The 26,753-nt window shown below is 53.0% G+C and overlaps 2 protein-coding genes across 3 annotated transcripts; both read right to left on the bottom strand.

Annotated features, from left to right (window-relative positions):
* Positions 1-1,286: 1,286 nt before the first annotated feature.
* Positions 1,287-15,200, bottom strand: LOC141972493 (synaptophysin-like protein 1). 2 transcript variants are annotated; one of them, XM_074930370.1, is made up of 5 exons: positions 14,880-15,016; positions 10,192-10,310; positions 8,031-8,240; positions 5,239-5,415; positions 1,287-2,694 (listed from the first exon to the last, which is right to left on the bottom strand). In XM_074930370.1, coding segments are annotated over exons 1-5 (576 nt in total). In that variant the 5' UTR covers positions 14,949-15,016; the 3' UTR covers positions 1,287-2,693. The 2 variants fall into 2 exon arrangements, with proteins under 2 accessions (XP_074786471.1, XP_074786472.1); XM_074930371.1 differs by lacking the exons at positions 8,031-8,240; positions 10,192-10,310 and having other exon boundaries at positions 14,880-15,200.
* On the bottom strand, positions 14,979-25,140 carry CTU1 (cytosolic thiouridylase subunit 1). Its single transcript, XM_074930317.1, has 4 exons — positions 24,949-25,140; positions 19,586-20,150; positions 16,336-18,366; positions 14,979-15,088 (listed from the first exon to the last, which is right to left on the bottom strand). The coding sequence occupies exons 2-4, from the start codon at positions 20,127-20,129 to the stop codon at positions 14,979-14,981; spliced, it is 2,685 nt and encodes an 894-aa protein (XP_074786418.1). The 5' UTR covers positions 20,130-20,150; positions 24,949-25,140.
* Between the last annotated feature and the right edge of the window lie 1,613 nt (positions 25,141-26,753).

Below are 26,753 nucleotides of genomic sequence, written 5' to 3'. Positions count from 1 at the left end.
AGGGGAGGCGGGTGGGGGCCACCGGAGAGGATGGACACGGAGATGAGCCACAGCGGGTGACCAGGAGACGGGGATTTGGGCGACTACGGATCTGGGCTACCACGGACTACGGATCTGGGCCACCACAGGCCACAGAATTGGGCTACCACGGACTATGGATTTGGACGACTATGGACTACGGATCTGGGCTACCACGGACTATGGACATGGGCTACCACGGACTACGGAACTGGGCTACCACAGGCCACAGAATTGGGCTACCACGGACTATGGACATGGGCTACCATGGACCACAGAACTGGGCTACCACGGACTATGGATTTGGGCGACTATGGATCATAGATCTGGGCTACCACGGACTATGGACATGGGCTACCACAGACTATGGATCTGGGCTACCACGGACTACGGATCTGGGCCACCACAGGCCACAGAATTGGGCTACCACAGACTATGGACATGGGTCACCATGGACTAGGGATCTGGGCTACCACAGACTACGGATCTGGGCCACCACAGGCCACAGAATTGGGCTACCACGGACTATGGACATGGGCTACCACAGACAAGAACGAGGGACAGAAAAACATGGATCTGGGCCACTGTGGACCACAGGACTGGGCCACAAAGACCCAGATCTGGGTCACTATAGGCCACAGGTCTGGGCCACTACAGACATCGGCTATGGACATAGAAACGCGGATCTGGGCCACCACGGACCCAGATCTGGGCCACAAAGATCCAGATCTGGGTCACCATGGGCCATGGATCTGGGCCACCACAGACAACAACTAAGGCCACAAAGACCCAGATCTGGGCCACGGATGTGGGCTACCACAGACAACAACTAAGGCCACCAAGACCCAGATCTGGGCTCCCATGGGCCACGGATCTGGGCCACCAAGACCCAGATCTGGGCCACAAAGACCCAGATCTGGGCCACGGATCTGGGCCACCAAGACCCAGATCTGGGCTACCACGGGCCACGGATCTGGGCCACCAACATCCAGAAGCCACAAACCAGGGACCTGAACTCCCAGAAGGGGCCACAGATTTGGGGGGGGGGGGGGGAGAACCCAATAAATTCAGAGCAAACCCAGCCCTCGAGTCCATCTCTTCCCCCCTCACCTCATTGGCCACACCCCAGAGGCCACACCCCTCATGGGGGCGGGGCTTGTAGCCAAAGCCACGCCCCCCCCATAGCCGGGTTCTACAAGAATCTCTTTATTGAGCTGCAGAAAAATTGGGGGGGGGGGCGGGGAGGGACACAGTGATTCCGCCCCCCCCCCCCCCCCCCGGAGAGGAAGTGACATTGGGGGGGGGAGGGGACAGTCATGTGATCGAGGGGGGGGCGGGGACAACCTTCAGTCTGCCCCGCCCCCCTCCAAAAAAAAGGGAAAGTGAGGAAGAAAAGGGGGGTAGGGACTGTAGTGTTTGGCCCCGCCCAGTCCCGGGGGGTGGGGTAGGGTGGGTGGGGCCAGGGGTGTCCCACCCCCCCCCGGGTGGAGCCCTGAGAAGGTGGAGGGGGTGGGGCCACAGGTGGGCAACAGAGGGGGGGGGAGGTGGCGTCTGGAAGAGGCTGGACCAATCCGGAGGGGGCTCCGTCTCCCCATGCACCAATGAGGAACGGAGGTCAGAAACCGGCCAATCAGAGAAGACCAAGCCAGGTTTGGCGACCTTGACTCGGCCAATCACCGCTGCTCAAGGCAGGTCTTGAAGGAGCCAATCACGATGAGCCAACTCGGCCTGGAAAGACCCAAGCGAAGACCAACCCAACCCACCGGCCACCAACCAATCACAGCCTCGATCAAAGCAACCAATGGCGGCCGCAGCGGCCTGGGACTGGGCCAATCAGAAGAGGCCGCTCTAGACCTGCTCCAACCCAAACCTTGGCCAACTCAACCCAAACCTTGGCCAACGTGACTAGTCCAGCTCAACAGTGATTGGCCAATCCAAGCCTGGGCCAACCCCGCCCTGTTCTTGATGACCAATCCCAGAGCGGGACCTTAACTGAGTGGTCTACAACAAGCCAATCAGCTACGGGCAACCCAAACCTGGTCTAACTCAACCAACGGCCAACCTCGGTCTTGACCAATCGGAGAAGCCAGAGGACCCAGTTGAGACCAAACAAGGTCAAGCGTGACCTCATCACTCACCTCACCCTGCTCCTGGGGCCAATCAGAGGAGCCCAAACCGGCTACGCCCATGCCAAGGGGCGGGCGGACGCCATGTTGCTGGGGGCGGGACCCCCACCTTATCCTGAGGAACGTTCTGGACTTTCTTCCTCCTGTGGCCTCAGCGGCACCTCCCGCCCCCTCCAAGAAGGAAAAAAGCTTAAAAAAAAAAAAAAAAAAACCAACCCAAAATGCCCCAAAACACGCCAAATTTAACAATACCCCAAAATCCCTGAAAACACCCCAAAAAAAAAAGGCAAAGATTTGGTGGTGGCGTCTCCCTGGAAAAAGATTCAAGATGGCGCCGGTGCCACTGGGAGTGGTGGGGAGAAGGAGCAAAAAAAAGGGGGAGGGGTCACGCACCATCGAGCCACGCCCAGGGGAAAGGGGGAGGGGGTTACATGGCGGCCGGGGCGGGGCCAGAGGCGGCAGTGGGCGGGGCCGGGCGGTGGAAGTTGGTTTCCTTGTAGACGAACCAACAGCTGCCGACCCAAAGGACCAGGTTGAGGAAACCAAAGATCTGTGAGATGGGAGGGAAAAAAAAAATAAAAATGGGTCAAACCGCCCCAAAATCCACCCTCTGACCTCCCCCACACCCCCCTGAGGCTGCCAAAACTCCGCCCAGATCTGCCACGCCCTCCCCTCCCAGTGTCCACATCGGTTTCTCCACCCTCCCCCGGCAAGCGACGGGCACCCTGCGGTGGTGAACGCGGGTTTCCTCGAGAGGCGCCTCGAAAAGTTCCGCGAAAAGCTCCGAGTTGCTCAAGAGGCGCCTCAAAAACCTCAAGGTGTTCCCCCAAAATCTCCAAGAGGTTCCCCAAAACATCTGAAAATCCTCCAGAGGTTCCCCAAAAATCTCCAAGAGGGTCCCCAAAAAGTTCCCCCAAAAATGTTTGAAAAACTTCAAGAGGTTCCCCAAAATCTCCAAGAGGTTCCTCAAGACGTTCCGCAAGAGGGTCCCCCAAAATGTCTGAAAAACCTCAAGAGGGTCCCCAAAAATGTTCAAGAGGGTCCCCAAGAAGTTCCTCAAGAGGGTCCCCCAAAAATGTCTGAAAAACCTCAAGACTTTCCCCCAAAATCACTAAGAGGGTCCCCAAAAAATATCGAAAAAAACCTCAAGAGGTTCCCCAAAATCTCCAAGAGGTTCCTCGAGAGGGTCCCCCAAAATGTCTGAAAAACCTCAAGAGGATCCCCAAAAATGTTCAAGAAGTTCCTCAAGAGGGTCCCCAAGAAGTTCCTCAAGAGGGTCCCCCAAAAATGTCTGAAAAACCTCAAGACTTTCCCCAAAAGTCCCCAAGAGGGTCCCCAAAAAATATCTAAAAAACCTCGAGGGTCCCCAAAATCTCCAAGAGGTTCCTCAAGATGTTCCCCAAGAGGGTCCCCCAAAACTGTCTGAAAAACCTCAAGAGGGTCCCCAAAATCTCCCAGAGGGTCCCCAAGAGAATCACCCCAAAAAATGCTTCAAAAAATTCAAGAGGTTCCCCAAGAGGGTCCCCAAAAAATACCTGAAACACCTCAAGAGGGTCCCCAAAATCTCCAAGAAGTTCCTCGAGAGGGTCCCCCAAAATGTCTGAAAAACCTCAAGAGGGTCCCCAAAAATGTTCAAGAGGGTCCCCAAGAAGTTCCTCAAGAGGGTCCCCCAAAAATGTCTGAAAAACCTCAAGACTTTCCCCCAAAATCACTAAGAGGGTCCCCAAAAAATATCGAAAAAAACCTCAAGAGGTTCCCCAAAATCTCCAAGAGGTTCCTCGAGAGGGTCCCCCAAAATGTCTGAAAAACCTCAAGAGGATCCCCAAAAATGTTCAAGAAGTTCCTCAAGAGGGTCCCCAAGAAGTTCCTCAAGAGGGTCCCCCAAAAATGCCTGAAAAACCTCAAGACTTTCCCCAAAAGTCCCCAAGAGGGTCCCCAAAAAATATCTAAAAAACCTCGAGGGTCCCCAAAATCTCCAAGAGATTCCTCAAGACGTTCCCCAAGAGGGTCCCCCAAAACTGTCTGAAAAACCTCAAGAGGGTCCCCAAAATCTCCCAGAGGGTCCCCAAGAGAATCACCCCAAAAAATGCTTCAAAAAATTCAAGAGGTTCCCCAAGAGGGTCCCCAAAAAATACCTGAAACACCTCAAGAGGGTCCCCCAAATCTCCAAGAAGTTCCTCGAGAGGGTCCCCCAAAATGTCTGAAAAGCCTCAAGAGGGTCCCCAAAAATGTTCAAGAGGGTCCCCAAGAAGTTCCTCAAGAGGGTCCCCCAAAAATGTCTGAAAACCCTCAAGACTTTCCCCAAAAATCCCCAAGAGGGTCCCCAAAAAATATCTAAAAAACCTCGAGGGTCCCCAAAATCTCCAAGAGGTTCCTCAAGAGGTTCCCCAAGAGGGTCCCCCAAAAATGTCTGAAACACCTCAAGAGGGTCCCCAAAATCTCCAAGAAGTTCCTCAAGACATTCCGCAAGAGGGTCCCCCAAAATGTCTGAAAAACCTCAAGACTTTAACCAAAAATGTTCAAGAGGGTCCCCAAGAGGGTCCCCAAGAAGTTCCTCAAGAGGGTCCCCCAAAAATGTCTGGAACACCTCAAGACTTTCCCCAAAAATCCCCAAGAGGGTCCCCAAAAAATATCGAAAAAACCTCAAGAGGGTCCCCAAAAATGTTCAAGAAGTTCCTCAAGAGGGTCCCCAAGAAGTTCCTCAAGAGGGTCCCCCAAAAATGTCTGAAAACCCTCAAGACTTTCCCCAAAAATGCCCAAGAGGGTCCCCAAAAAATATCGAAAAAAACCTCAAGAGGTTCCCCAAAATCTCCAAGAGGATCCAAAAAAACCTCAAGATGTTCCCCCCAAAAATCTCCCAGAGGTTCCCCAAGACATCCCGCACGAGGGTCCCCCCCAAAAATATCCAAAAAACCTCCAGACGTCCCCCAAAAATCCCCAAGAGTTCCCCCCCCGCCCCCCCCCAAAAAAAAATACCCGAACCACCTCAAGAGCTTCCTCAAAAATCTCCCGGAAATCCCCCCAAAACCGTTTCCGAATCCCCCCGAATGCCCCTCTAGGGGCTCCCCCCGCCCCCCCAAGGGGGGGCACCCACCACGGAGACGTTGAGGGACCCCATGGGGGTGACCCCCGGGGGGCCGCAGGCGACGCCGGTGCCGGGGCAGTTGGGGAGCGGCGCCGCCGTCGAGGCCTTGACGTCCGCAAGGGCCTTGGCCCAGGCCGAGGAGCTGACGAGCCACAGGAAGGAGAAGGCCACGGTGGCCACGAAATCCTGACGGGGGGTGGCCACAAAAAGAAAGAGGGGGGGGGCGGTTAGGGGGTACCCCCAAATCAAACGGGAGGTTTGGGGAGGGTGGGAGGGGGGCGCGGATGGACGCGGGGGATGAGAGAGGTGGGAGGTTGGAGGTTATGGGAGGTGGGTGGTGAAATAGGGGGGGGACACACCCCGAAATCTGGGGGATGGAGAGGAGAATTGTGGGGGACCCCCGAGTTTTGGAAAATTAGGGGGGGGGACCCCAAAATCTGGGGGATAATTGTGGTGGAGCCATGGGTTCATGGAGCTGGGGGGGACCCTGAAATCTGGCGGATGGAGAGGAGAATTGTGGGGGACCCGCAAGTCTTGGAAAATTGGGGGGGACCCCGAAATCTGGTGGATGGAGAGGAGAATTGTGGGGGACCCCCGAGTTTTGGAAAATTAGGGGGGGGGACCCCAAAATCTGGGGGATAATTGTGGTGGAGCCATGGGTTCATGGAGCTGGGGGGGACCCTGAAATCTGGCGGATGGAGAGGAGAATTGTGGGGGACCCCCAAGTGTCAGAAAACTGGGGGGGACCCCAAAATCTGTGGGTGGGAGAGGAGAATCATGGGGGACCCCCAAGTGTCAGAAAACTGGGGGGGACCCCAAAATCTGGGGGATAATTGTGGTGGAGCCCTGGGTTCATGGGGGTTGGGGGGGACCCCGAAATCTGGCGGATGGAGAGGAGAATTGTGGGGGACCCGCAAGTTTTGGAAAATTGGGGGGGGACCCCAAAATCTGGGGGACAATTGTGGTGGAGCCCTGGGTTCATGGGGGTTGGGGGGGACCCCGAAATCTGGGGGATGGAGAATTGTGGGGGACCCCAAAATCCGTGGGTGGGAGAGGAGAATCGTGGGGGACCCCCAAGTCTCAGAAGACTGGGGGGGGGACCCCAAAATCTGGGGGATGGAGAGGAGAATCGTGGGGGACTCCAAGGAGCAGAGAACTGGGGGGGGGACCCCAAAATCTGGGGGATAAAGAAGAGAATTGTGGGGGACCCCAAAATCTGGAGGATGGAGAAAGACAATCATGGGGACCCCCCCCAAATCCCACAGACCTGGGAGGACCCCAAAATCAGGGGTGTGGGGGACACCCCCCCCCCCCCCCCAAAATGTTGGGTTTGGGCAGGTGGCGGGTCCCCCCCACCCCGTATTGGGAGGGGGTGAACCCCAAATTTATACACAGTCTGTTCCCTGCTCCCCAAAATGATTTTGGGGTGAAAAAGAGGCTATTTGGGGTGTGGGGTGGGGCTAAGCCCCCCCCAAAAAAAAGGGGGTGGGGCACTTACCCCGTGTCCTGTCCGCGGCAGCAGTAAGAGAGAAGTTCAGAGGGGGGTTACTGACCCCCCAAAATGTCCCCCGGCCCCCCCAAACGCGCCCCCCCCGAGGGGAAGGACCCAGCCGAGAAGTCCCATGATGCCTCACGAGGGTGGGGCGGGAGCCCCAGAGGCTCATGGGAGTTGTAGGTCAAGGTCATGTTGTGGGTTGGTGCTGGGAGGTATGGGAGGGGCAAGAGAGATGTGAGGGGGGGGGGGGATGGAGGGGGGAAACCCCAAAAAGCATGGAAAAGAACCCAAAAAAGGGGGGGGGAGGGAAAAAGGAGGGAAAAAAGGAGGGAAAAAAGGAGGAAAAAAGGAGGGAAAAAGGAGGGAAAAAAGGAGGGAAAAAAGGAGGGAAAAAAGGAGGGAAAAAAGGAGGAAAAAAGGAGGGAAAAAAGGAGGGAAAAAAGGAGGAAAAAAGGAGGGAAAAAAGGAGGAAAAAAGGAGGAAAAAAGGAGGAAAAAAGGAGGAAAAAAGGAGGAAAAAGAGGAAAAAAGGAGGAAAAAAAGGAGGGAAAAAAGGAGGAAAAAAGGAGGAAAAAAGGAGGAAAAAAGGAGGAAAAAAGGAGGAAAAAAGGAGGAAAAAAGGAGGAAAAAAGGAGGAAAAAAGGAGGAAAAAAGGAGGAAAAAGGAGGAAAAAAGGAGGAAAAAAGGAGGAAAAAAGGAGGAAAAAGGAGGAAAAAAGGAGGAAAAAAGGAGGAAAAAAGGAGGAAAAAAGGAGGAAAAAAAGGAGGAAAAAAGGAGGAAAAAAGGAGGAAAAAAGGAGGAAAAAAGGAGGAAAAAAGGAGGAAAAAAGGAGGAAAAAAGGAGGAAAAAAGGAGGAAAAAAGGAGGAAAAAAGGAGGAAAAAAGGAGGAAAAAGGAGGAAAAAGGAGGAAAAAAGGAGGAAAAAAGGAGGAAAAAAGGAGGAAAAAAGGAGGAAAAAAGGAGGAAAAAAGGAGGAAAAAAGGAGGAAAAAAGGAGGAAAAAAGGAGGAAAAAAGGAGGAAAAAAGGAGGAAAAAAGGAGGAAAAAAGGAGGAAAAAGGAGGGAAAACCAAACAAATTTTTTTTTTTTAAAAAAAAAGGACGCAAAAAACAAAAAAAAGACAATAAACAAAAAAAAAAAAAAGGATGACCCCCCCCCCCCCCAAACCAGATGGAAACCCCCCCTTGGAAAAATGCCATCAACCAGCCCCTCCAAAACCCCCCGAAACGCCCCCAAACCCCCCCTCAACCCCCCCAAACCCCCCCCGAGCCCCCCCCGAGCCCCCCCCGAGCCCCCCCGCAGGACTCACGGCCAGGGGCAGGGCCCCCCGTCGCGGCGGTAGCGGGGCAGCGCCCCCAGGAGGAGCGCGAGGGCGGCGGCGCTGTAGAGGAAGGCCAACGCCGCCACGGCCACGAAGAACTGCGCCCCCGAGGAGAAGTCGCCCACCAGGTGCACGTCGGTCGCCCACGTCCGGTTGCAGACGCCGGGTAGGGACGGGGTGAAGGTGACCCGGTTCAACCTACGGGGGGGGGGGGGACACACGGGGGACGGGGGGGGGACACACACACCACACACGGTCAATCGCCGCACCCCAAAACCTTCCCGCCGGGGATTAACGGCGCCCGACGGAGGTTGGTTGGCCAACGGTTGGTTGGTTAAAGCCAACTGAAGGTCGTTCCGTGGTTGAGGGGCCGTCTAGAAGTTTCTAGATCGTCCAACCACCCCCCAAGTCCTACAGACGTTGGTTGGCCAAGGGTTGACCACTCAAACCCAACTGAAGGTCATTCCATGCTTGAGGAACCTTCTTGGACCTTCTAGAACCTCCCAACCTCCATCATCAACCTCCCAAGTCCTACAGAGGTTGGTTGGCCAAGGGTTGACCACTCAAACCCAACTGAAGGTCATTCCATGCTTGAGGAACCTTCTTGGGTCTTCTAGAACCTCCAATCACCTCCCATGACCTACAGAGGTTGGTTGGCCAACCCTTGACCTCTTCCACTCAACTTCTTCCATGGTTGAGGGACCTTCTAGATCGTCCAACCACCCCCCAAGACCTACAGAGATTGGTTGGCCAACGGTTGACCACTCAAACCCAACTGAAGCTTCTTCCATGCTTGAGGAACCTTCTTGGGTCTTCTAGAACCTCCAATCACCTGCCAAGACCTACAGAGGTTGGTTGGCCAACCCTTGACCTCTTCCACTCAACTTCTTCCATGGTTGAGGGACCTTCTAGATCCTCCAACCACCCCCAAGTCCTACAGAGGTTGGTTGGCCAAGGGTTGACCACTCAAACCCAACTGAAGGTCATTCCATGCTTGAGGAACCTTCTTGGACCTTCTAGAACCTCCCAACCTCCATCATCAACCTCCCAAGTCCTACAGAGGTTGGTTGGCCAACGGTTGACCACTCAAACCCAACTGAAGGTCATTCCATGCTTGAGGGACCTTCTTGGGTCTTCTAGAACCTCCAATCACCTGCCAAGACCTACGGAGGTTGGTTGGCCAACCCTTGACCTCTTCCACTCAACTTCTTCCATGCTTGAGGGACCTTCTAGATCGTCCAACCACCTCCCAAGTCCTACAGAGGTTGGTTGGCCAAGGGTTGACCACTCAAACCCAACTGAAGGTCATTCCATGCTTAAGGAACCTTCTTGGGTCTTCTAGAACCTCCAATCACCTGCCAAGACCTACAGAGGTTGGTTGGCCAACCCTTGACCTCTTCCACTCAACTTCTTCCATGGTTGAGGGACCTTCTAGATCCTCCAACCACCCCCCAAGTCCTACAGAGATTGGTTGGCCAAGGGTTGACCACTCAAACCCAACTGAAGGTCATTCCATGCTTGAGGAACCTTCTTGGACCTTCTAGAACCTCCCAACCTCCATCATCAACCTCCCAAGTCCTACAGAGGTTGGTTGGCCAAGGGTTGACCACTCAAACCCAACTGAAGCTTCTTCCATGCTTGAGGGACCTTCTTGGGTCTTCTAGAACCTCCAATCACCTGCCAAGACCTACAGAGGTTGGTTGGCCAACCCTTGACCTCTTCCACTCAACTTCTTCCATGCTTGAGGGACCTTCTAGATCGTCCAACCACCTCCCAAGTCCTACAGACGTTGGTTGGCCAAGGGTTGACCACTCAAACCCAACTGAAGGTCATTCCATGCTTGAGGAACCTTCTTGGGTCTTCTAGAACCTCCAATCACCTGCCAAGACCTACAGAGGTTGGTTGGCCAACCCTTGACCTCTTCCACTCAACTTCTTCCATGCTTGAGGGACCTTCTAGAACCTTCTAGAACCTCCAATCACCTCCCAGGTCCTACAGAGGTTGGTTGGCCAAGGGTTGACCACTCAAACCCAACTGAAGGTCATCCCATGCTTGAGGAACCTTCTTGAGCCTTCTAGAACCTTCTAGAACCTCCAACCCTCCTCTCTCCACCAGCCAATCAGCGTTGAGGAAAGGGGCGGGGCCTCACCGGAAGGGGTAGGCGAAGGGGGCGGTGACGGTGACGTTGGATTGGCCGCCGCAGCTGACCAGGAAGGAGACGGCGCCGCTGTAACCCCCGCAGGTGGCGAAGGCGAAAATGGAGAAAAACTGTCGGGAAAAAGAAAAAAAAAAAAAAAAAATTAAAAATAATAAAAAAAGAGGATTTACACCCAAAAAAATCACCCGGAAAATTTATTGTTTGGAAGGAAAAAAAAAAAAAAAAAGATGAAAAATTCAAGTTTTTGTAAGAAAAAGCGCCGCAAAAACGTCGCCAATTTAAATATTCATTTTTTAATTTTAATTTTTACGTTAAAAATCTGAAAAAATAAATATTTTAAAAATTGCCCCCCCCAAAAAAAAAATCCAACAAAAATTTGCAAATATTGGGGAAAAAAAAAAAAAAAAGCAGAAACAGTTCTGACAGGATTTTAATCGCTAATTAGATGGATCGGGGCATTAATTTAAATATTTTATTAAAAATTTTATTCAAGGATTTTTTTTTTTAAATATTTTGACAATTTGAATTTTTGAATTTTTTTTAAATTTTAATTGCTGGGCAAAAAAGTGGGTTTTTTGCTTTTTAGTTATTTTTTTTCACGTTTTAATTTGAAAAAAAAAATTGAACTAAGACATTTTTAATTGAAAAAAAACCTTAAATTTTAATTAAAAAAAAAATTAAATTTTAATTTTAGAGTTTTAACGTGAAATGGTAATCTCAAAATCATTTTAATTTGAAGAATAAATTTCAACTTTAAAGAGTTTTAACACAAATAAACTTTAAGAATAACTATTTAAAATATAAATTTTCATTTTAATTTTGAAGTTTCAACGTGAATAAATTTTAATGTCAAAATAATTTTAATTTGAAGAATAAATTTTAATTTTAGAGTTTTAACTTTAACTTTATTTGATCAATAATCATAAATTCTAATTTTAAAGATAAATTCTAATTTTAAAGATAAATTCTAATTTTAAAGATAAATTCTAATTTTAAAGATAAATTTCAATTTTAAAGATAAATTTCAATTTTAAAGATAAATTTCAATTTTAAAGATAAATTTCAATTTTAAAGACAAATAAATTTTAATTTTAAAGATAAATAAATTTTAATTTTAAAGACAAATAAATTTTAATTTTAAAGATAAATAAATTTTAATTTTAAAGATAAATAAATTTTAATTTTAAAGATAAATAAATTTTTATTTCAAAGATAATTTAAATAAATTTTAATTTTAAAGATAATTCAACTTGAGAAAATTTTAATTTTAAACATAATTTGACTTGAATAAATTTTAATTTAACTTGAATAAATTCTAATTTTTAAGATAATTCGACTTGAATAAATTTTAATTTTAAAGTTAATTTGACTTGAATGAATTTTAATTTTAATTTAACTTCAATAAATTCTAATTTTAAAGATAATTTGGCTCAAATTTTAATTTTAACTTCAATAAATTTTAATTTTAAAGAGAATTTGGCTCAAATTTTTAATTTTAACTTCAATAAATTTTAATTTTAAAGAGAATTTGGCTCAAATTTTAATTTTAACTTCAATAAATTTTAATTTTAAAGAGAATTTGGCTCAAATTTTAAAGAGAATTTGGCTCAAATTTTAAAGAGAATTTGGCTCAAATTTTAAAGAGAATTTGGCTCAAATTTTAAAGAGAATTTGGCTCAAATTTTAAAGAGAATTTGGCTCAAATTTTAAAGAGAATTTGGCTCAAATTTTAAAGAGAATTTGGCTCAAATTTTAAAGAGAATTTGGCTCAAATTTTAAAGAGAATTTGGCTCAAATTTTAAAGAGAATTTGGCTCAAATTTTAAAGAGAATTTGACTCAAATAAATTTTCATTTCAAAAATAATTGGACTTGAATAAATTTTAATTTTGAAGATAATTCGACTTGAATAAATTTTAATTTTGAAGATAATTCGACTTGAATAAATTTTAATTTTGAAGATAATTCGACTTGAATAAATTTTAATTTTGAAGAGAATTTATCTTGAATAAATTTTAACTTTAAAAATAATTTGACTCGAATAAATTTTAATTTCAAAGCTAAATCGACTTGAAAAACAAATTTTGATTTCAACCAGTTTGAATTCGAATTCAAAATTTTCATTTAAAAAATAATTTTCATTGCAAGTTTTCAAAATAATTTTAAGAATTTGTAATTTCAAATCTCATTCTGATTTGATTCGCTTCTAATTTTAAAGATAAATGCAAGCTGAATAAATTTATAATTTTAATTTCGAGAAATTCTCATTTCCAAACTCATTTTCATGTCATTAAACTTTATTTTTGTCAAGAATTTTAATTTGACTAAACCTTCAAAAATATATTTGAAAAATCAATTTTAATTTCGCTTTGAACAAATGTTCATTTTTAAAAGTCCAATTTGAATAATTAATTTTAAAATTAATTTTAATTTCAAGATCATTTCCAAAACGATTTTCATGTCAATCAATTTTATTTTCGGAAATAATTCGAATTCGACCGAAATTTCAAAAATAATTTAACTTGGAAAAGAAGTTTTAATTTTTAAAATCAGCGATTTGAATAATAAATTCTAATTTACAGATAATTTTAACGAATAAACTTCAATTTCCAAAATCATTTTAATACGAATAAATAATTTCGGTGAATAATTTTAGCACGGGTAAAATTTCAAAATTAATTTTATTTAAAGCAAAAACTCGTTTTAATTTGAATAAAATTTCATTTAAATTTGAAGAATAAATTTTAAATTTGGATTTGAATCGGTTTTAAAGTTCAATTTGAATAATTCTAATTTAAAGATAATTTTAATACGAAAACATTTTAAATTTTGAATTTATTCTAATTTGAATAATAAATTTTACGTTTACAAATAATTCTAATTTTAAAATTTTTTATTTAAAAAATAATTCTCACTTTAAAACTAATTCGAAGTCATTAAAGACATTAATTTAATTTCTAAATATTTTCCAATTAATTTAAATAATTTCAATTTAAATACATTTTAATACTTAATATTTTAATACTTTTATTCCAAAATCTAACGTTTCCTTTCGATAATTCACTTCACACCCTTCAAATTTTAATATTTAAATATTTAAAATTTCAATTTTTTTGGCATTTTTTAATTTTTCCCACTTGAAATTTTAATTTCCATTTTCAAAAATTCCTCGGCTTTCAATTTTTTGCCGTAAAAAATCAAATTTGAACTAAATTTACTCTTAATTATAATCCCGGTACCCCCCCCTGTATTCCCAGTGCCCTCCCAGTAAGGCCTCAGCCCCTCCCCAGCACTCCCAGTATCCCCCAGTTCCTCCCAGTAACCCTCCAGTGCTCTACAGTCCTTCCCAGTAACCCCCAGTCCCTCCCAGTAACCACCCAGTCCCTCCTAGTTCCCCTCCCAGTGCTTCCCAGTAACACCCAGCCCTTCCCACTCCTCCCAGTATCCCCTCAGCGCCCTCCAGTCCCTCCCACTCCTCTCCCAGTAACCCCCCAGTGCTCTCCAGTTTCTCCCAGTAAGAGCCAGTAACCCCCACTCCTTCCCAGTGCCTCACCGCTTCCCTCCCAGTAACCACCCGGTCCTTTCCAGCATCCCCCCACTCCCTCCCAGTAACTCCCCAGTCCTTCCCAATACCTCCCCAGCCCCCCCAGTAACCTCCCGGTCCATCCCACTCCAGTAACCTCCCAGTCCCTCCCAGTAACTCCCCAGCCCACTCCAGTAACCTCCCAGTAATTCTCTAGCCCGCTCCAGTAACCTCCCAGTAACTCCCTAGGCCCCCCAGTCCATCCCAGTAACTCCCCAGCCCCCCCCAGTCCATCCCAGTAACTCCCCAGCCCCCCCCAGCCCATCCCAGTAACTCCCCAGTCCCCCCCAGTTACCTCCCATTCCATCCCAGTAACTCCCCAGCCCCCTCAGTAACCTCCCAGTCCATCCCAGTAACTCCCCAATCCCCCCCAGTAACCTCCCAGCCCATCCCAGTAACTCCCCAGCCTCCCCAGTAACCTCCCAGTCCATCCCAGTAACTCCCCAGCCTCCCCAGTAACCTCCCAGTCCATCCCAGTAACTCCCCAGTCCCCCCCAGTAACCTCCCAGTCCATCCCAGTAACTCCCCAGCCCCCCCAGTAACCTCCCAGTCCATCCCAGTAACTCCCCAATCCCCCCCAGTAACCTCCCAGCCCATCCCAGTAACTCCCCAGCCTCCCCAGTAACCTCCCAGTCCATCCCAGTAACTCCCCAGTCCATCCCAGTAACTCCCCAGCCCCCCCAGTAACCTCCCAGTCCATCCCAGTAACTCCCCAGTCCCCCCCAGTAACCTCCCAGTCCATCCCAGTAACTCCCCAGCCTCCCCAGTAACCTCCCAGTCCATCCCAGTAACTCCCCAGTCCCCCCCAGTAACCTCCCAGTCCATCCCAGTAACTCCCCAGCCTCCCCAGTAACCTCCCAGTCCATCCCAGTAACTCCCCAGCCCCCCCCAGCCCATCCCAGTAACTCCCCAGCCCCCCCCCAGCCCATCCCAGTAACTCCCCAGCCCCCCCAGTAACCTCCCAGTCCATCCCAGTAACCCCCCAGCCCCTCCCCAGTGCTCTCCAGTCCCTCCCATTAACCTCGCAGCCCATCCCAGTAACTCCCCAAACCCCCCCACTCGCTCCCAGTCCCTCCCAGCGCTCCCAGTCGCACGCACCCACTGGAGGGCCCGCACCATGCCCAGCGGCTCCTTGGCGGGGCCCAGATCCACCCGCAGCCCCGACATCTTGGTCCCGGCGGCGCGGCGGAAGTGACGTCACAGCGACGGCGACGGCCGCCCATCGCCGCCAACCCGGCCCCGCCGCTTCATTTGCATACCAGGCCACGCCCCCTCGCCGGTCATTTCAACTTTATTCGCCTTCACCGCTACGGTCACATAACCACGCCCACAGCCGCCTCTCATTTACATACCAGGCGGGTGTTTCCCCCAGGCCACGCCCACTCCGCCCCAGGGTCCTACAGCCCCCCCCGGGCGCTCCCAAGTCGCCCCCCGAGGCCTCCCAGTGGCCCCCACACCCCCCCACTTGCCCCCAGAACCCCCCAACTTGCCCCCAGAGTCCTCCAAGGGCCCCCGAACCCCCCCCAGTTGCCCCCAGACCCCTCCAAATCGCCCCCCCCCCACTCCGCTTGCCCCCAGATCCTTCCCACTTGCCCGCGGGGCTCCTCTAGTTGCCCCCAGACCCCCCCAAGTTGCCCCCTAAGTTGCCCCCAGACCCCTCCAAATTGCCCCCCCCACTCCACTTGCCCCCAGATCCTTCCCGCTTGCCCACGGGGCTCCTCTAGTTGCCCCCAGACCCCCCCAAAGTTGCCCCCAGACCCCCCAAAGTTGCCCCCTAAGTGCCCCCAGAGCTCCCCCAGTTGCCCCCAGACCTCCCCCAGTTGCCCCCAGACCCCTCCAAATCGCCCCCCCCCACTCCACTTGCCCCCAGATCCTTCGCACTTGCCCCCAGGGCTCCTCTAGTTGCCCCCAGACCCCCAATTGCCCCCTAAATTCCCCCAGACCCCTCCAAATCGCCCCCCCCCTCCACTTGCCCCCAGATCCTTCCCACTTGCCCGCGGGGCTCCTCTAGTTGCCCCCAGACCCCCCCAAGCTGCCCCCTAAGTACCCCCCATTGCCCCCCAGACCCCTTTAAATCACCCCCCCTACTCCACTTGCCCCCAGATCCTTCCCACTTGCCCCCAGGGCTCCTCTAGTTGCCCCCAGACCCCCCCAAGTTGCCCCCAGACCCCTAATTGCCCCCTAAATTCCCCCAGACCCCTCCAAGTCGCCCCCCTCCACTCCACTTGCCCCCAGGGCTCCTCTAGTTGCCCCCAGACCCCCCCCCCAAGTTGCCCCCCAAACCCCTCAAGTTGCCCCCAGAGCCCCCCAAGTTACCCCCAGAGCCCCAATTGCCCCCTAAGTGCCCCCAGACCCCTCCAAATCGCCCCCCCCCACTCCATTTGCCCCCAGATCCTTCCCACTTGCCCCCGGGGCTCCTCTAGTTGCCCCCAGACCCCCCCCTAGAAGTCCCAGATGTTGAGGGCCCCCCGCACCCGCCCGAACCCCAACACCCGCCGCCGCTCCGTCCGTCCCCCCCCTCCCACCACCTCCACCTCCACCCCCTCCTCCCCACGGCCACTAGCCACACGGCCACTAGCCCCTCGGCTACTTGCCCCCCACTCCCCCGTCTCCTGCCCGTAACTCTCTCCCCCCTCTCGCTCCAGGTCTGATATTCCTCCGTAGCCACCAACCCGGTGGTCACTAGCCCCGTGGCCACCACCTCGGGGGCCACCTGCCCCAGAGTTACGTGCCCCCCCAACCCCATCCTTGTGGCCACCAACCCCGTGGCCACCACGGCAACATTTAGTAGCCCCGCAGCAACTCCCGGCCTCCCCGAGCTCCGATGTCTCCCTGTGGCTACCAGCCCTGTGGCCACTAGCCCCACGGCTACAACCTCCCTGATCACCATCCCTACAGCCACTAGCCCCGTGGCCACCATCCTCGTGGCTACCAACCCCGTGACCACCATCCTCATGGCTACCAACCCCGTGGCCACCATCCCAGCGGCCACCAACCCCGTGGCCACCAACCCCCTCGCAGCCCCGCCCCTCCCAGTAGCCCCCCGCCTCGGTAGCCAACTCCACCGCCCGCTTGCCCAACCCCAACCGCGGTAGCCCCTTCTCCAGGGAGGCCAGCAGGACGCAAGCCTTACACAGCGGTTGGCTAGCGGCGAAACCGCACCGCATGCACGCCCCCAACGTTTTGGTAGCCACCTCGGCCGCCACCGCTAGCCGTCGTCCCGAATGACCCAAGGCGGCTACCGTACTAGCCCGGGTGGCTTCTAAATCTTTGAGGAGGCTCCTGGCGTGGCCACGGTAGGCGTGGGGCGCGTAGACGCACTCGGTGCTCAGGTAGTCCAACCCCTGGAAGTAGGCGTAGAGGACGATCTCCTTCTCGTAGGCGTGTCTCAAAGGCTTGCAACGGGCTACCGCTGGCCACGGGGTGGCTACCGAGTTTTGGGGCGTTTGAGGGTGATTTGAAGAACCTGAAGTAGCCTTCGGGGCTTTGGCGGTGGCCATCGACAGCTTCCGGGTGGTTTTGGAAGGGTTTGGGGTGGTTGCGCTGGTGGCCCGGGCGGGTTTGGTGGCCACGGGGACCTTCGTGGAGGTCGTGGTGGCCTCTTTAGTAGCCACAGAGTCCATAAGAACGTTTGTGGAGGTCGTGAGGGTCCCCGTGGGGTCTTTGGTGGCCACGGGGACCTTCATAGAGCTCATGGTGGTCCCCATGGTGTCTTTGGTGGCCACAGGGACCTTCGTGGAGGTCAGGGTGGCCTCTTTAGGCTCTTTGGTAGCCACAGACTCCATAAGAACCTTCAGGCAGCTCATGGTGGCCTCTGGAGAGTGTTTGGTGGCCACAAAGTCCACAGGGACCTTCATGGAGGTCGTGGTGGCCTCCAGAGGGTCTTTGGTGGCCACAGAAACCTTCACGGACATCGTGGTGGCCTCTGTAGGGTCTTTGGTAGCCACAGAGTCCATAGGAACGTTCACGGAGCTCGTGGTGGCCTCTGGAGGGTTTTTGGTGGCCACACAGACCTCCATGGAGCTCGTGGTGGCCTCTGGAGGGTGTTCGGTGGCCACAGAGCCCACAGGGACCTTCACGGAGCTCGTGGTGGCCTCCGGAGGATCTTTGGTGGCCACACGGACCTCCATGGAGCTCATGGTGGCCTCTGGAGGGTGTTCGGTGGCCACAGAGTCCACAGGAACCTTCACGGAGCTCGTGGTGGCCTCTGGAGGGTTTTTGGTGGCCACACGGACCTCCATGGAGCTCGTGGTGGCCTCTGGAGGGTGTTCAGTGGCCACAGAGCCCACAGGGACCTCCACGGAGCTCGTGGTGGCCTCTGGAGGGTTTTTGGTGGCCACAGGGGCCTCCGTGGAGCTCGTGGTGGCCTCCAAAGGCATTTCAGTGGCCTCCGCGGGGTTCTTGGTGGCCACGGAGCTCTCGGAGGCGTTTGGGGGGGTGGGGGAGGCCCTCGTGGCCCCCCCTGGGGCCGTGGTGGCCCCGGTGGCCGCCCCGGTGGCCTCGGTGGCCGCGCGGCGCAGCCGGGCCACGTCCCCGCGCAGGAAGTTCATCAGCACCGTCTCAGCGATGTCGTCGGCGTTGTGACCTGCGGGGACACGGGGCGGCCCAGTGTCTCCCAGTAACCTCCCAGTGCCTCCCAGTAACCTCCCAGTGCCTCCCAGTAACCTCCCAGTGCCTCCCAGTACCTTCCCAGTGCCTCCCAGTACCTTCCCAGAGCGCTCCCAGTACCTTCCCAGAGCGCTCCCAGTAACCATCAGTCCCTCCCAGTACCTTCCCACAGCCCCCCGAGCTGCCAGTAACCTCCAGTCCCCTCCCAGTCCCCTCGAGCTCCCTCCAGTCCCCTCCCAGTCCCCTTGAACCCCCTCCCAGTCCCCTCGAACCCTCTCCAGTCCCCTCCCAGTCCCCTCGAACCCCCTCCCAGTCCCCTCCCAGTCCCCTCGAACCCCCTCCAGTCCCCTCCCAGTCCCCTTGAACCCTCTCCAGTCCCCTCCCAGTCCCCTTGAACCCTCTCCAGTCCCCTCCCAGTCCCCTTGAACCCTCTCCCAGTCCCCTCCCAGTCCCCTCGAACACCCTCCCAGTCCCCTCCCAGTCCCCTCGAACCCCCTCCCAGTCCCCTCCCAGTCCCCTCGAACCCTCTCCAGTCCCCTCCCAGTCCCCTTGAACCCTCTCCAGTCCCCTCCCAGTCCCCTTGAACCCCCTCCCAGTCCCCTCCCAGTCCCCTCGAACCCTCTCCCAGTCCCCTCCCAGTCCCCTCCCAGTCCCCTTGAACCCCCTCCCAGTCCCCTCCCAGTCCCCTCGAACCCTCTCCCAGTCCCCTCCCAGTCCCCTTGAACCCCCTCCCAGTCCCCTCCCAATCCCCTCGAACCCTCTCCAGTCCCCTCCCAGTCCCCTTGAACCCCCTCCAGTCCCCTCCCACCACCTCCCAGTCCCCTCCCAATCCCCTTGAACCCCCTCCAGTCCCCTCCCAATCCCCTCGAACCCTCTCCAGTCCCCTCCCACCACCTCCCAGTCTCCTTGAACCCCCTCCAGTCCCCTCCCACCACCTCCCAGTCGCCTCCCAGTCCCCTTGAACCCCCTCCAGTCCCCTCCCACCACCTCCCAGTCGCCTCCCAGTCCCCTTGAACCCCCTCCAGTCCCCTCCCACCACCTCCCAGTCCCTTTGAACCCCCTCCAGTCCCCTCCCACCACCTCCCAGTCCCTTTGAACCCCCTCCAGTCCCCTCCCACCACCTCCCAGTCCCTTTGAACCCCCTCCAGTCCCTTTGAACCCGCTCCGCTCCCCACCCATCCCCTCCCAGCGCTCACCAGTGGCGATCCAGTCGACTCCCAGCAACCTAGCCCCTCTCTCCAAAGCCTGTCTCCTCCAAACTCCGCAAAAAGTGCACCGGCTGCCGGAACCCAAGCGGGCCGCCACGTCGTCCACGCTCCAACCAAAAAGTTCCCGGTGGGATACGACCAGTAAAGGCAAATCCCCCCTGGCCCTCCTGACGGCTCCCAACGCCGCCTCCCGGTAGCCCGCGATCCCCTCGTCCACCGAGAGCAAAGCCAAACGGTAGCCGCAACCTCGGCGGCGGCGCAAACGCTTCAAGAGGTGGGCGAGGACGGCGGAATCTTTCCCTCCCGACGTAGCCACGGCCACGGTTTGGCCCGGTTTGGGGGTTTGGGGGATCCCCCCGGTGGCCCCGCCCGTGGCTACGACAGGTTGGGTTTGGGTAGCCGCGGAGGTGAGGGCGCGGTGGGCTTCGTCTTCGAAGGCGGCCACGAAGCAACGGCGGCAAAGGGGGTCGCCCGTGCGGGGCCGGCGGAGGGAGGCGGCCAGGGGGCAGCGGCGGCAGCGGGGGGGCGGCATGGCGGCGCTAACGAGCGGGAGCTAATTAGCGAGAGATGTGTTAATTGGGAAGGGGGGGGGGGGGTGTGTCGGGGGAAAGGGGGAGGCGCTAGGGAGTGTTTTGGGGGGCAACAGCCGGGGAAAAGGGGATGCTGGGGGTGTTGTTGGGGAAGAGCAATTAGGGTAAGTTAATTAGAAGGGGTTAATTAGGACGAAGAGTGTTAATTAGGAGAAGAAATGTTAATTAGGGGGGTGTCGGGGGAAAGGGGGAGGCGCTAGGGAGTGTTTTGGGGGGCAACAGCCGGGGAAAAGGGGATGCTGCGGGTGTTGTTGGGGAAGAGCAATGAGAGTAAGTTAATTAGAAGGGGTTAATTAGGACAAAGAGTGCTAATTAGGAAAGTAAATGTTAATTAGGGGGGTGTCAGGGGAAAGGGGGAGGCGCTAGGGAGTGTTTTGGGGGGCAACAGCCGGGGAAAAGGGGACTCTGGGGGTGTTGTTGGAGAGAGAGAGATAGGAGTAAGTTAATTAGAAGGGGTTAATTAGGACAAAGAGTGTTAATTAGGAGAAGAAGTGTTAATTAGGGAGGTGTCGGGGGAAAGGGGGAGGTGCTAGGGAGTGTTTTGGGGGGCAACAGCCGGGGAAAAGGGGATGCTGCGGGTGTTGTTGGGGAAGAGCAATTAGGGTAAGTTAATTAGAAGGGGTTAATTAGGACAAAGAGTGTTAATTAGGAGAAGAAGTGTTAATTAGGGGGGTGTCGGGGGAAAGGGGGAGGCGCTAGGGAGTGTTTTGGGGGGCAACAGCCGGGGAAAAGGGGATGCTGCGGGTGTTGTTGGGGAAGAGCAATTAGGGTAAGTTAATTAGAAGGGGTTAATTAGGACAAAGAGTGTTAATTAGGAGAAGAAGTGTTAATTAGGGGGGTGTCGGGGGAAAGGGGGAGGCGCTAGGGAGTGTTTTGGGGGGCAACAGCCGGGGAAAAGGGGATGCTGGGGGTGTTGTTGGGGAAGAGCAATTAGGGTAAGTTAATTAGAAGGGGTTAATTAGGACAAAGAGTGCTAATTAGGAAAGTAAATGTTAATTAGGGGGGTGTCAGGGGAAAGGGGGAGGCGCTAGGGAGTGTTTTGGGGGGCAACAGCCGGGGAAAAGGGGACTCTGGGGGTGTTGTTGGAGAGAGAGAGATAGGAGTAAGTTAATTAGAAGGGGTTAATTAGGACAAAGAGTGTTAATTAGGAGAAGAAGTGTTAATTAGGGAGGTGTCGGGGGAAAGGGGGAGGCGCTAGGGAGTGTTTTGGGGGGCAACAGCCGGGGAAAAGGGGACTCTGGGGGTGTTGTTGGAGAAGAGCAATGAGGGTAAGTTAATTAGAAGGGGTTAATTAGGACAAAGAGTGTTAATTAGGAGAAGAAGTGCTAATTAGGGGGGTGTCGGGGGAAAGGGGGAGACGCTAGGGAGTGTTTTGGGGGGCAACAGCCGGGGAAAAGGGGATGCTGCGGGTGTTGTTGGGGAAGAGCAATTAGGGTAAGTTAATTAGAAGGGGTTAATTAGGACGAAGAGTGTTAATTAGGAGAAGAAATGTTAATTAGGGGGGTGTCGGGGGAAAGGGGGAGGCGCTAGGGAGTGTTTTGGGGGGCAACAGCCGGGGAAAAGGGGATGCTGCGGGTGTTGTTGGGGAAGAGCAATTAGGGTAAGTTAATTAGAAGGGGTTAATTAGGACAAAGAGTGTTAATTAGGAGAAGAAGTGTTAATTAGGGGGGTGTCGGGGGAAAGGGGGAGGCGCTAGGGAGTGTTTTGGGGGGCAACAGCCGGGGAAAAGGGGATGCTGCGGGTGTTGTTGGGGAAGAGCAATGAGAGTAAGTTAATTAGAAGGGGTTAATTAGGACAAAGAGTGCTAATTAGGAAAGTAAATGTTAATTAGGGGGGTGTCAGGGGAAAGGGGGAGGCGCTAGGGAGTGTTTTGGGGGGCAACAGCCGGGGAAAAGGGGATGCTGCGGGTGTTGTTGGGGAAGAGCAATTAGGGTAAGTTAATTAGAAGGGGTTAATTAGGACAAAGAGTGTTAATTAGGAGAAGAAGTGTTAATTAGGGGGGTGTCGGGGGAAAGGGGGAGGCGCTAGGGAGTGTTTTGGGGGGCAACAGCCGGGGAAAAGGGGATGCTGCGGGTGTTGTTGGGGAAGAGCAATTAGGGTAAGTTAATTAGAAGGGGTTAATTAGGACAAAGAGTGTTAATTAGGAGAAGAAGTGTTAATTAGGGGGGTGTCGGGGGAAAGGGGGAGGCGCTAGGGAGTGTTTTGGGGGGCAACAGCCGGGGAAAAGGGGATGCTGGGGGTGTTGTTGGAGAAAAGCAATGAGGGTAAGTTAATTAGAAGGGGTTAATTAGGACAAAGAGTGTTAATTAGGAGAAGAAGTGTTAATTAGGGGGGTGTCGGGGGAAAGGGGGAGGCGCTAGGGAGTGTTTTGGGGGGCAACAGCCGGGGAAAAGGGGATGCTGGGGGTGTTGTTGGGGAAGAGCAATGAGAGTAAGTTAATTAGAAGGGGTTAATTAGGACAAAGAGTGTTAATTAGGAGAAGAAGTGTTAATTAGGGGGGTGTCGGGGGAAAGGGGGAGGCGCTAGGGAGTGTTTTGGGGGGCAACAGCCAGGGAAAAGGGGATGCTGGGGGTGTTGTTGGGGAAGAGCAATTAGGGTAAGTTAATTAGAAGGGGTTAATTAGGACAAAGAGTGTTAATTAGGAGAAGAAATGTTAATTAGGGGGGTGTCGGGGGAAAGGGGGAGGCGCTAGGGAGTGTTTTGGGGGGCAACAGCCGGGGAAAAGGGGATGCTGGGGGTGTTGTTGGGGAAGAGCAATTAGGGTAAGTTAATTAGAAGGGGTTAATTAGGACAAAGAGTGTTAATTAGGAAAAGAAGTGTTAATTAGGGAGGTGTCGGGGGAAAGGGGGAGGCGCTAGGGAGTATTTTGGGGGGCAACAGCCGGGGAAAAGGGGATGCTGGGGGTGTTGTTGGGGAAGAGCAATGAGAGTAAGTTAATTAGAAGGGGTTAATTAGGACAAAGAGTGCTAATTAGGAAAATAAATGTTAATTAGGGGGGTGTCAGGGGAAAGGGGGAGGCGCTAGGGAGTGTTTTGGGGGGCAACAGCCGGGGAAAAGGGGATGCTGGGGGTGTTGTTGGGGAAGAGCAATGAGAGTAAGTTAATTAGAAGGGGTTAATTAGGACAAAGAGTGTTAATTAGGAAAATAAATGTTAATTAGGGGGGTGTCAGGGGAAAGGGGGAGGCGCTAGGGAGTGTTTTGGGGGGCAACAGCCGGGGAAAAGGGGATGCTGGGGGTGTTGTTGGAGAAAAGCAATGAGGGTAAGTTAATTAGAAGGGGTTAATTAGGACAAAGAGTGTTAATTAGGAGAAGAAGTGTTAATTAGGGGGGTGTCGGGGGAAAGGGGGAGGCGCTAGGGAGTGTTTTGGGGGGCAACAGCCGGGGAAAAGGGGATGCTGGGGGTGTTGTTGGAGAAAAGCAATGAGGGTAAGTTAATTAGAAGGGGTTAATTAGGACAAAGAGTGTTAATTAGGAGAAGAAGTGTTAATTAGGGGGGTGTCGGGGGAAAGGGGGAGGCGCTAGGGAGTGTTTTGGGGGGCAACAGCCGGGGAAAAGGGGATGCTGGGGGTGTTGTTGGAGAAAAGCAATGAGGGTAAGTTAATTAGAAGGGGTTAATTAGGACAAAGAGTGTTAATTAGGAGAAGAAGTGTTAATTAGGGGGGTGTCGGGGGAAAGGGGGAGGCGCTAGGGAGTGTTTTGGGGGGCAACAGCCGGGGAAAAGGGGATGCTGCGGGTGTTGTTGGGGAAGCGCAATGAGAGTAAGTTAATTAGAAGGGGTTAATTAGGACAAAGAGTGCTAATTAGGAAAGTAAATGTTAATTAGGGGGGTGTCAGGGGAAAGGGGGAGGTGCTAGGGAGTGTTTTGGGGGGCAACAGCCGGGGAAAAGGGGATGCTGGGGGTGTTGTTGGGGAAGAGCAATGAAAGTAAGTTAATTAGAAGGGGTTAATTAGGACAAAGAGTGTTAATTAGGAGAAGAAATGTTAATTAGGGGGGTGTCGGGGGAAAGGGGGAGGCGCTAGGGAGTGTTTTGAGGGGCAACAGCCGGGGAAAAGGGGATGCTGGGGGTGTTGTTGGAGGGGAGGGATGGGGGGGGGGGTGGCAGGCTGGATGCTCGGACCCCCCCCAATTAGTAATTACCCCCCCCAAATTAATAATTACCCCCACAACAGAATAATTACCCTCTCAAATAACTAATCACCCCCCCCTAGTTAATAATTGCCCCCCCAAATGGCAGTGGGGCATCCCATTGGTAGGGGGCCCGTCCCCCCAAACCCCCCCAGGGCAGAAAAGGTCCCTGCCGTTGGAAACAGCCCCCCCAACACCCCCCCTATATACCCCCCCCGGGGCAGAAATGGCGGCTACCAGCCCCCCTAACCCCCCCCCAATGCACAAATGGCCCCTCCCGTTGGAAACAGCCCCCCCCAGCCCCCCAAATCCCCCCCCAGGCCCCCCAAAACCCCCCCAGCCACCCTAAATACCCCCCCCGGGGCAGAAATGGCGGCTACCAGCCCCCCTAACCCCCCCCCAATGCACAAATGGTCCCTGCCGTTAGAAACAGCCCCCCCAGCCCCCCTAAATACCCCCCCCGGGGCAGAAATGGCGGCTACCGGCCCCCCTAAACCCCCCCCCAGTGCACAAAGGGTCCCCTCCCATTGGAAACAGCCCCCCCAGCCCCCCTAAATGCCCCCCAATTCCCCCCCCCCCCGCACCCCACGGATGGGCCCGTCCAGCGCGTTCCCCCCCCCCCGCCGCTCCATTACCCGCTACCCGGAAGTGACGGCGTCACGTGAGGGCACGTCACGTCACGCACGCGGCGCCCAGACGCTGCCGTCCCCGCGCGCGCTCTCGCCTCGCCCCGCCTCCGCCCTACATCGACCAATCGGAACGCGCGGAGCGGCCGCTAAGCCCCGCCCCAGCCGCCGGCCGGCTCTGAGGGGATCGCGCATGCGCAGTGAGGAGGAGACGGCGGTAATTAACACCCCCCCCCCCCGTTAATTAACGCTCCTTGGGGTAATTAACCCCCCTCTGGGGGCAATTAACGCCCCTCTGGGGGTAATTAAAACCCCCTTAGGAGTAATTAACCCCTCTCGGAGATAATTAACCCCCCCCGGGATAATTAATCACCCTCAGCAGCAATTAACAACCCCTTAGGGGTAATTAAGCTGCTCTTAAAAGCAATTAGAAGGTTTGGGGGGCAATTAACATCCCCCTGGGGGTAATTAACCCCCCTCAGGGGTAATTAGCCCCCCCTCAGGGTTAATTAATCCCTATTTGGGGCAATTAGCCCCCCCCTCAGAAGTAATTAATCACTCTCAGGGGCAATTAACACCGCTCAGAGGTAATTAAGCTGCTCTCAACAGCAATTAGCAAGTTTGGGGGGCAATTAACGTCCCCCTGGGGGTAATTAACTCCCCTCGGGGGTAATTAACCCCTCTCAGAGATAATTAACTCCTCCCAGGGGTCATTAATCACTTTCAGCAGCAATTAACAACCCCTTAGGAGTAATTAAGCTGCTCTTAAGAGCAATTAGAAGGTTTGGGGGGCAATTAACATCCCCCTGGGGGTAATTAAACCCCCTCAGGGGTAATTAGCCCCCCCTCAGGGTTAATTAATCCCTATTTGGGGCAATTAGCCCCCCCCTCAGAAGTAATTAATCACTCTCAGGGGCAATTAACACCCCTCAGAGGTAACTAAGCTGCTCTCAACAGCAATTAGCAAGTTTGGGGGACAATTAACGTCCCCCTGGGGGTAATTAACCCCCCTCTGGGGTAATTAATCCCTCTCAGAGGTAATTAACCCCCCCAGGGGTAATTAATCACTCTCAGGAGCAATTTACAACCCCTCAGGGGTAATTAAGGTGATCTCCAGAGCAATTAGCATGTTTGGGGGCCAATTAACATCCCCCTGGGGGTAATTAACCTCCCTCATGGTTAATTAACCGCCCTCAGGGTAATTAGCCCCCCCCCGGGTTAATTAATTCTCCTTAGAAATAATTAATCACTCTCAATGATAATTAATCGCTCTCGGGTGTAATTAGTGGGCCTCAGTTAATTAACTGCTCTCGCAGTTAATTAAACCCCCCCAATGGGAGGCGGGGCTTCTCAGAATGGGCGGGTCTTTTTGGGGGGCGTGGCTTATTTTGGGAAGGGGCGTGGCTACAGATAGTCCCTCCCCCAAGAGGACCCCGGTGGGGGGTTCCTGGGGGTCACGGGGTTTTGGGGGGGTCACGGGGGAGGTCAGAGGGTTTTGGGGGGGTCACGGGGGGGTCAGAGGGTTATGGGGGGGTCACGGGGGTTTTGGGGAGGGTCACGGGGGGGCGTGGCTAGAGAAGTAGGGGCGGGGTTTCCCCATCCGGCCCCTCCCACTCCCCATCGCGCCTGACGCCCGCCGCCGTCCCCGGAGACACTCGGGTCACCATGGGGGTCCCCAAACCCCCCCCCTGCTCCTGCTGCTCCTCGGTGAGTGCCCCCCCCCCCCCCACCCTCAGCACCCCCAAACCCCCCCCCAGCCCCCCCAAACCCCCCCCCGGGGGATCCGGGGACACCCCCCCCCCCCCCCCGGGGTA

This window comes from Athene noctua, chromosome 33, assembly GCF_965140245.1.
Source record: "Athene noctua chromosome 33, bAthNoc1.hap1.1, whole genome shotgun sequence".
NCBI lineage: Eukaryota > Metazoa > Chordata > Aves > Strigiformes > Strigidae > Athene > Athene noctua.
This window is presented reverse-complemented; position numbering and strand designations above follow the sequence as displayed.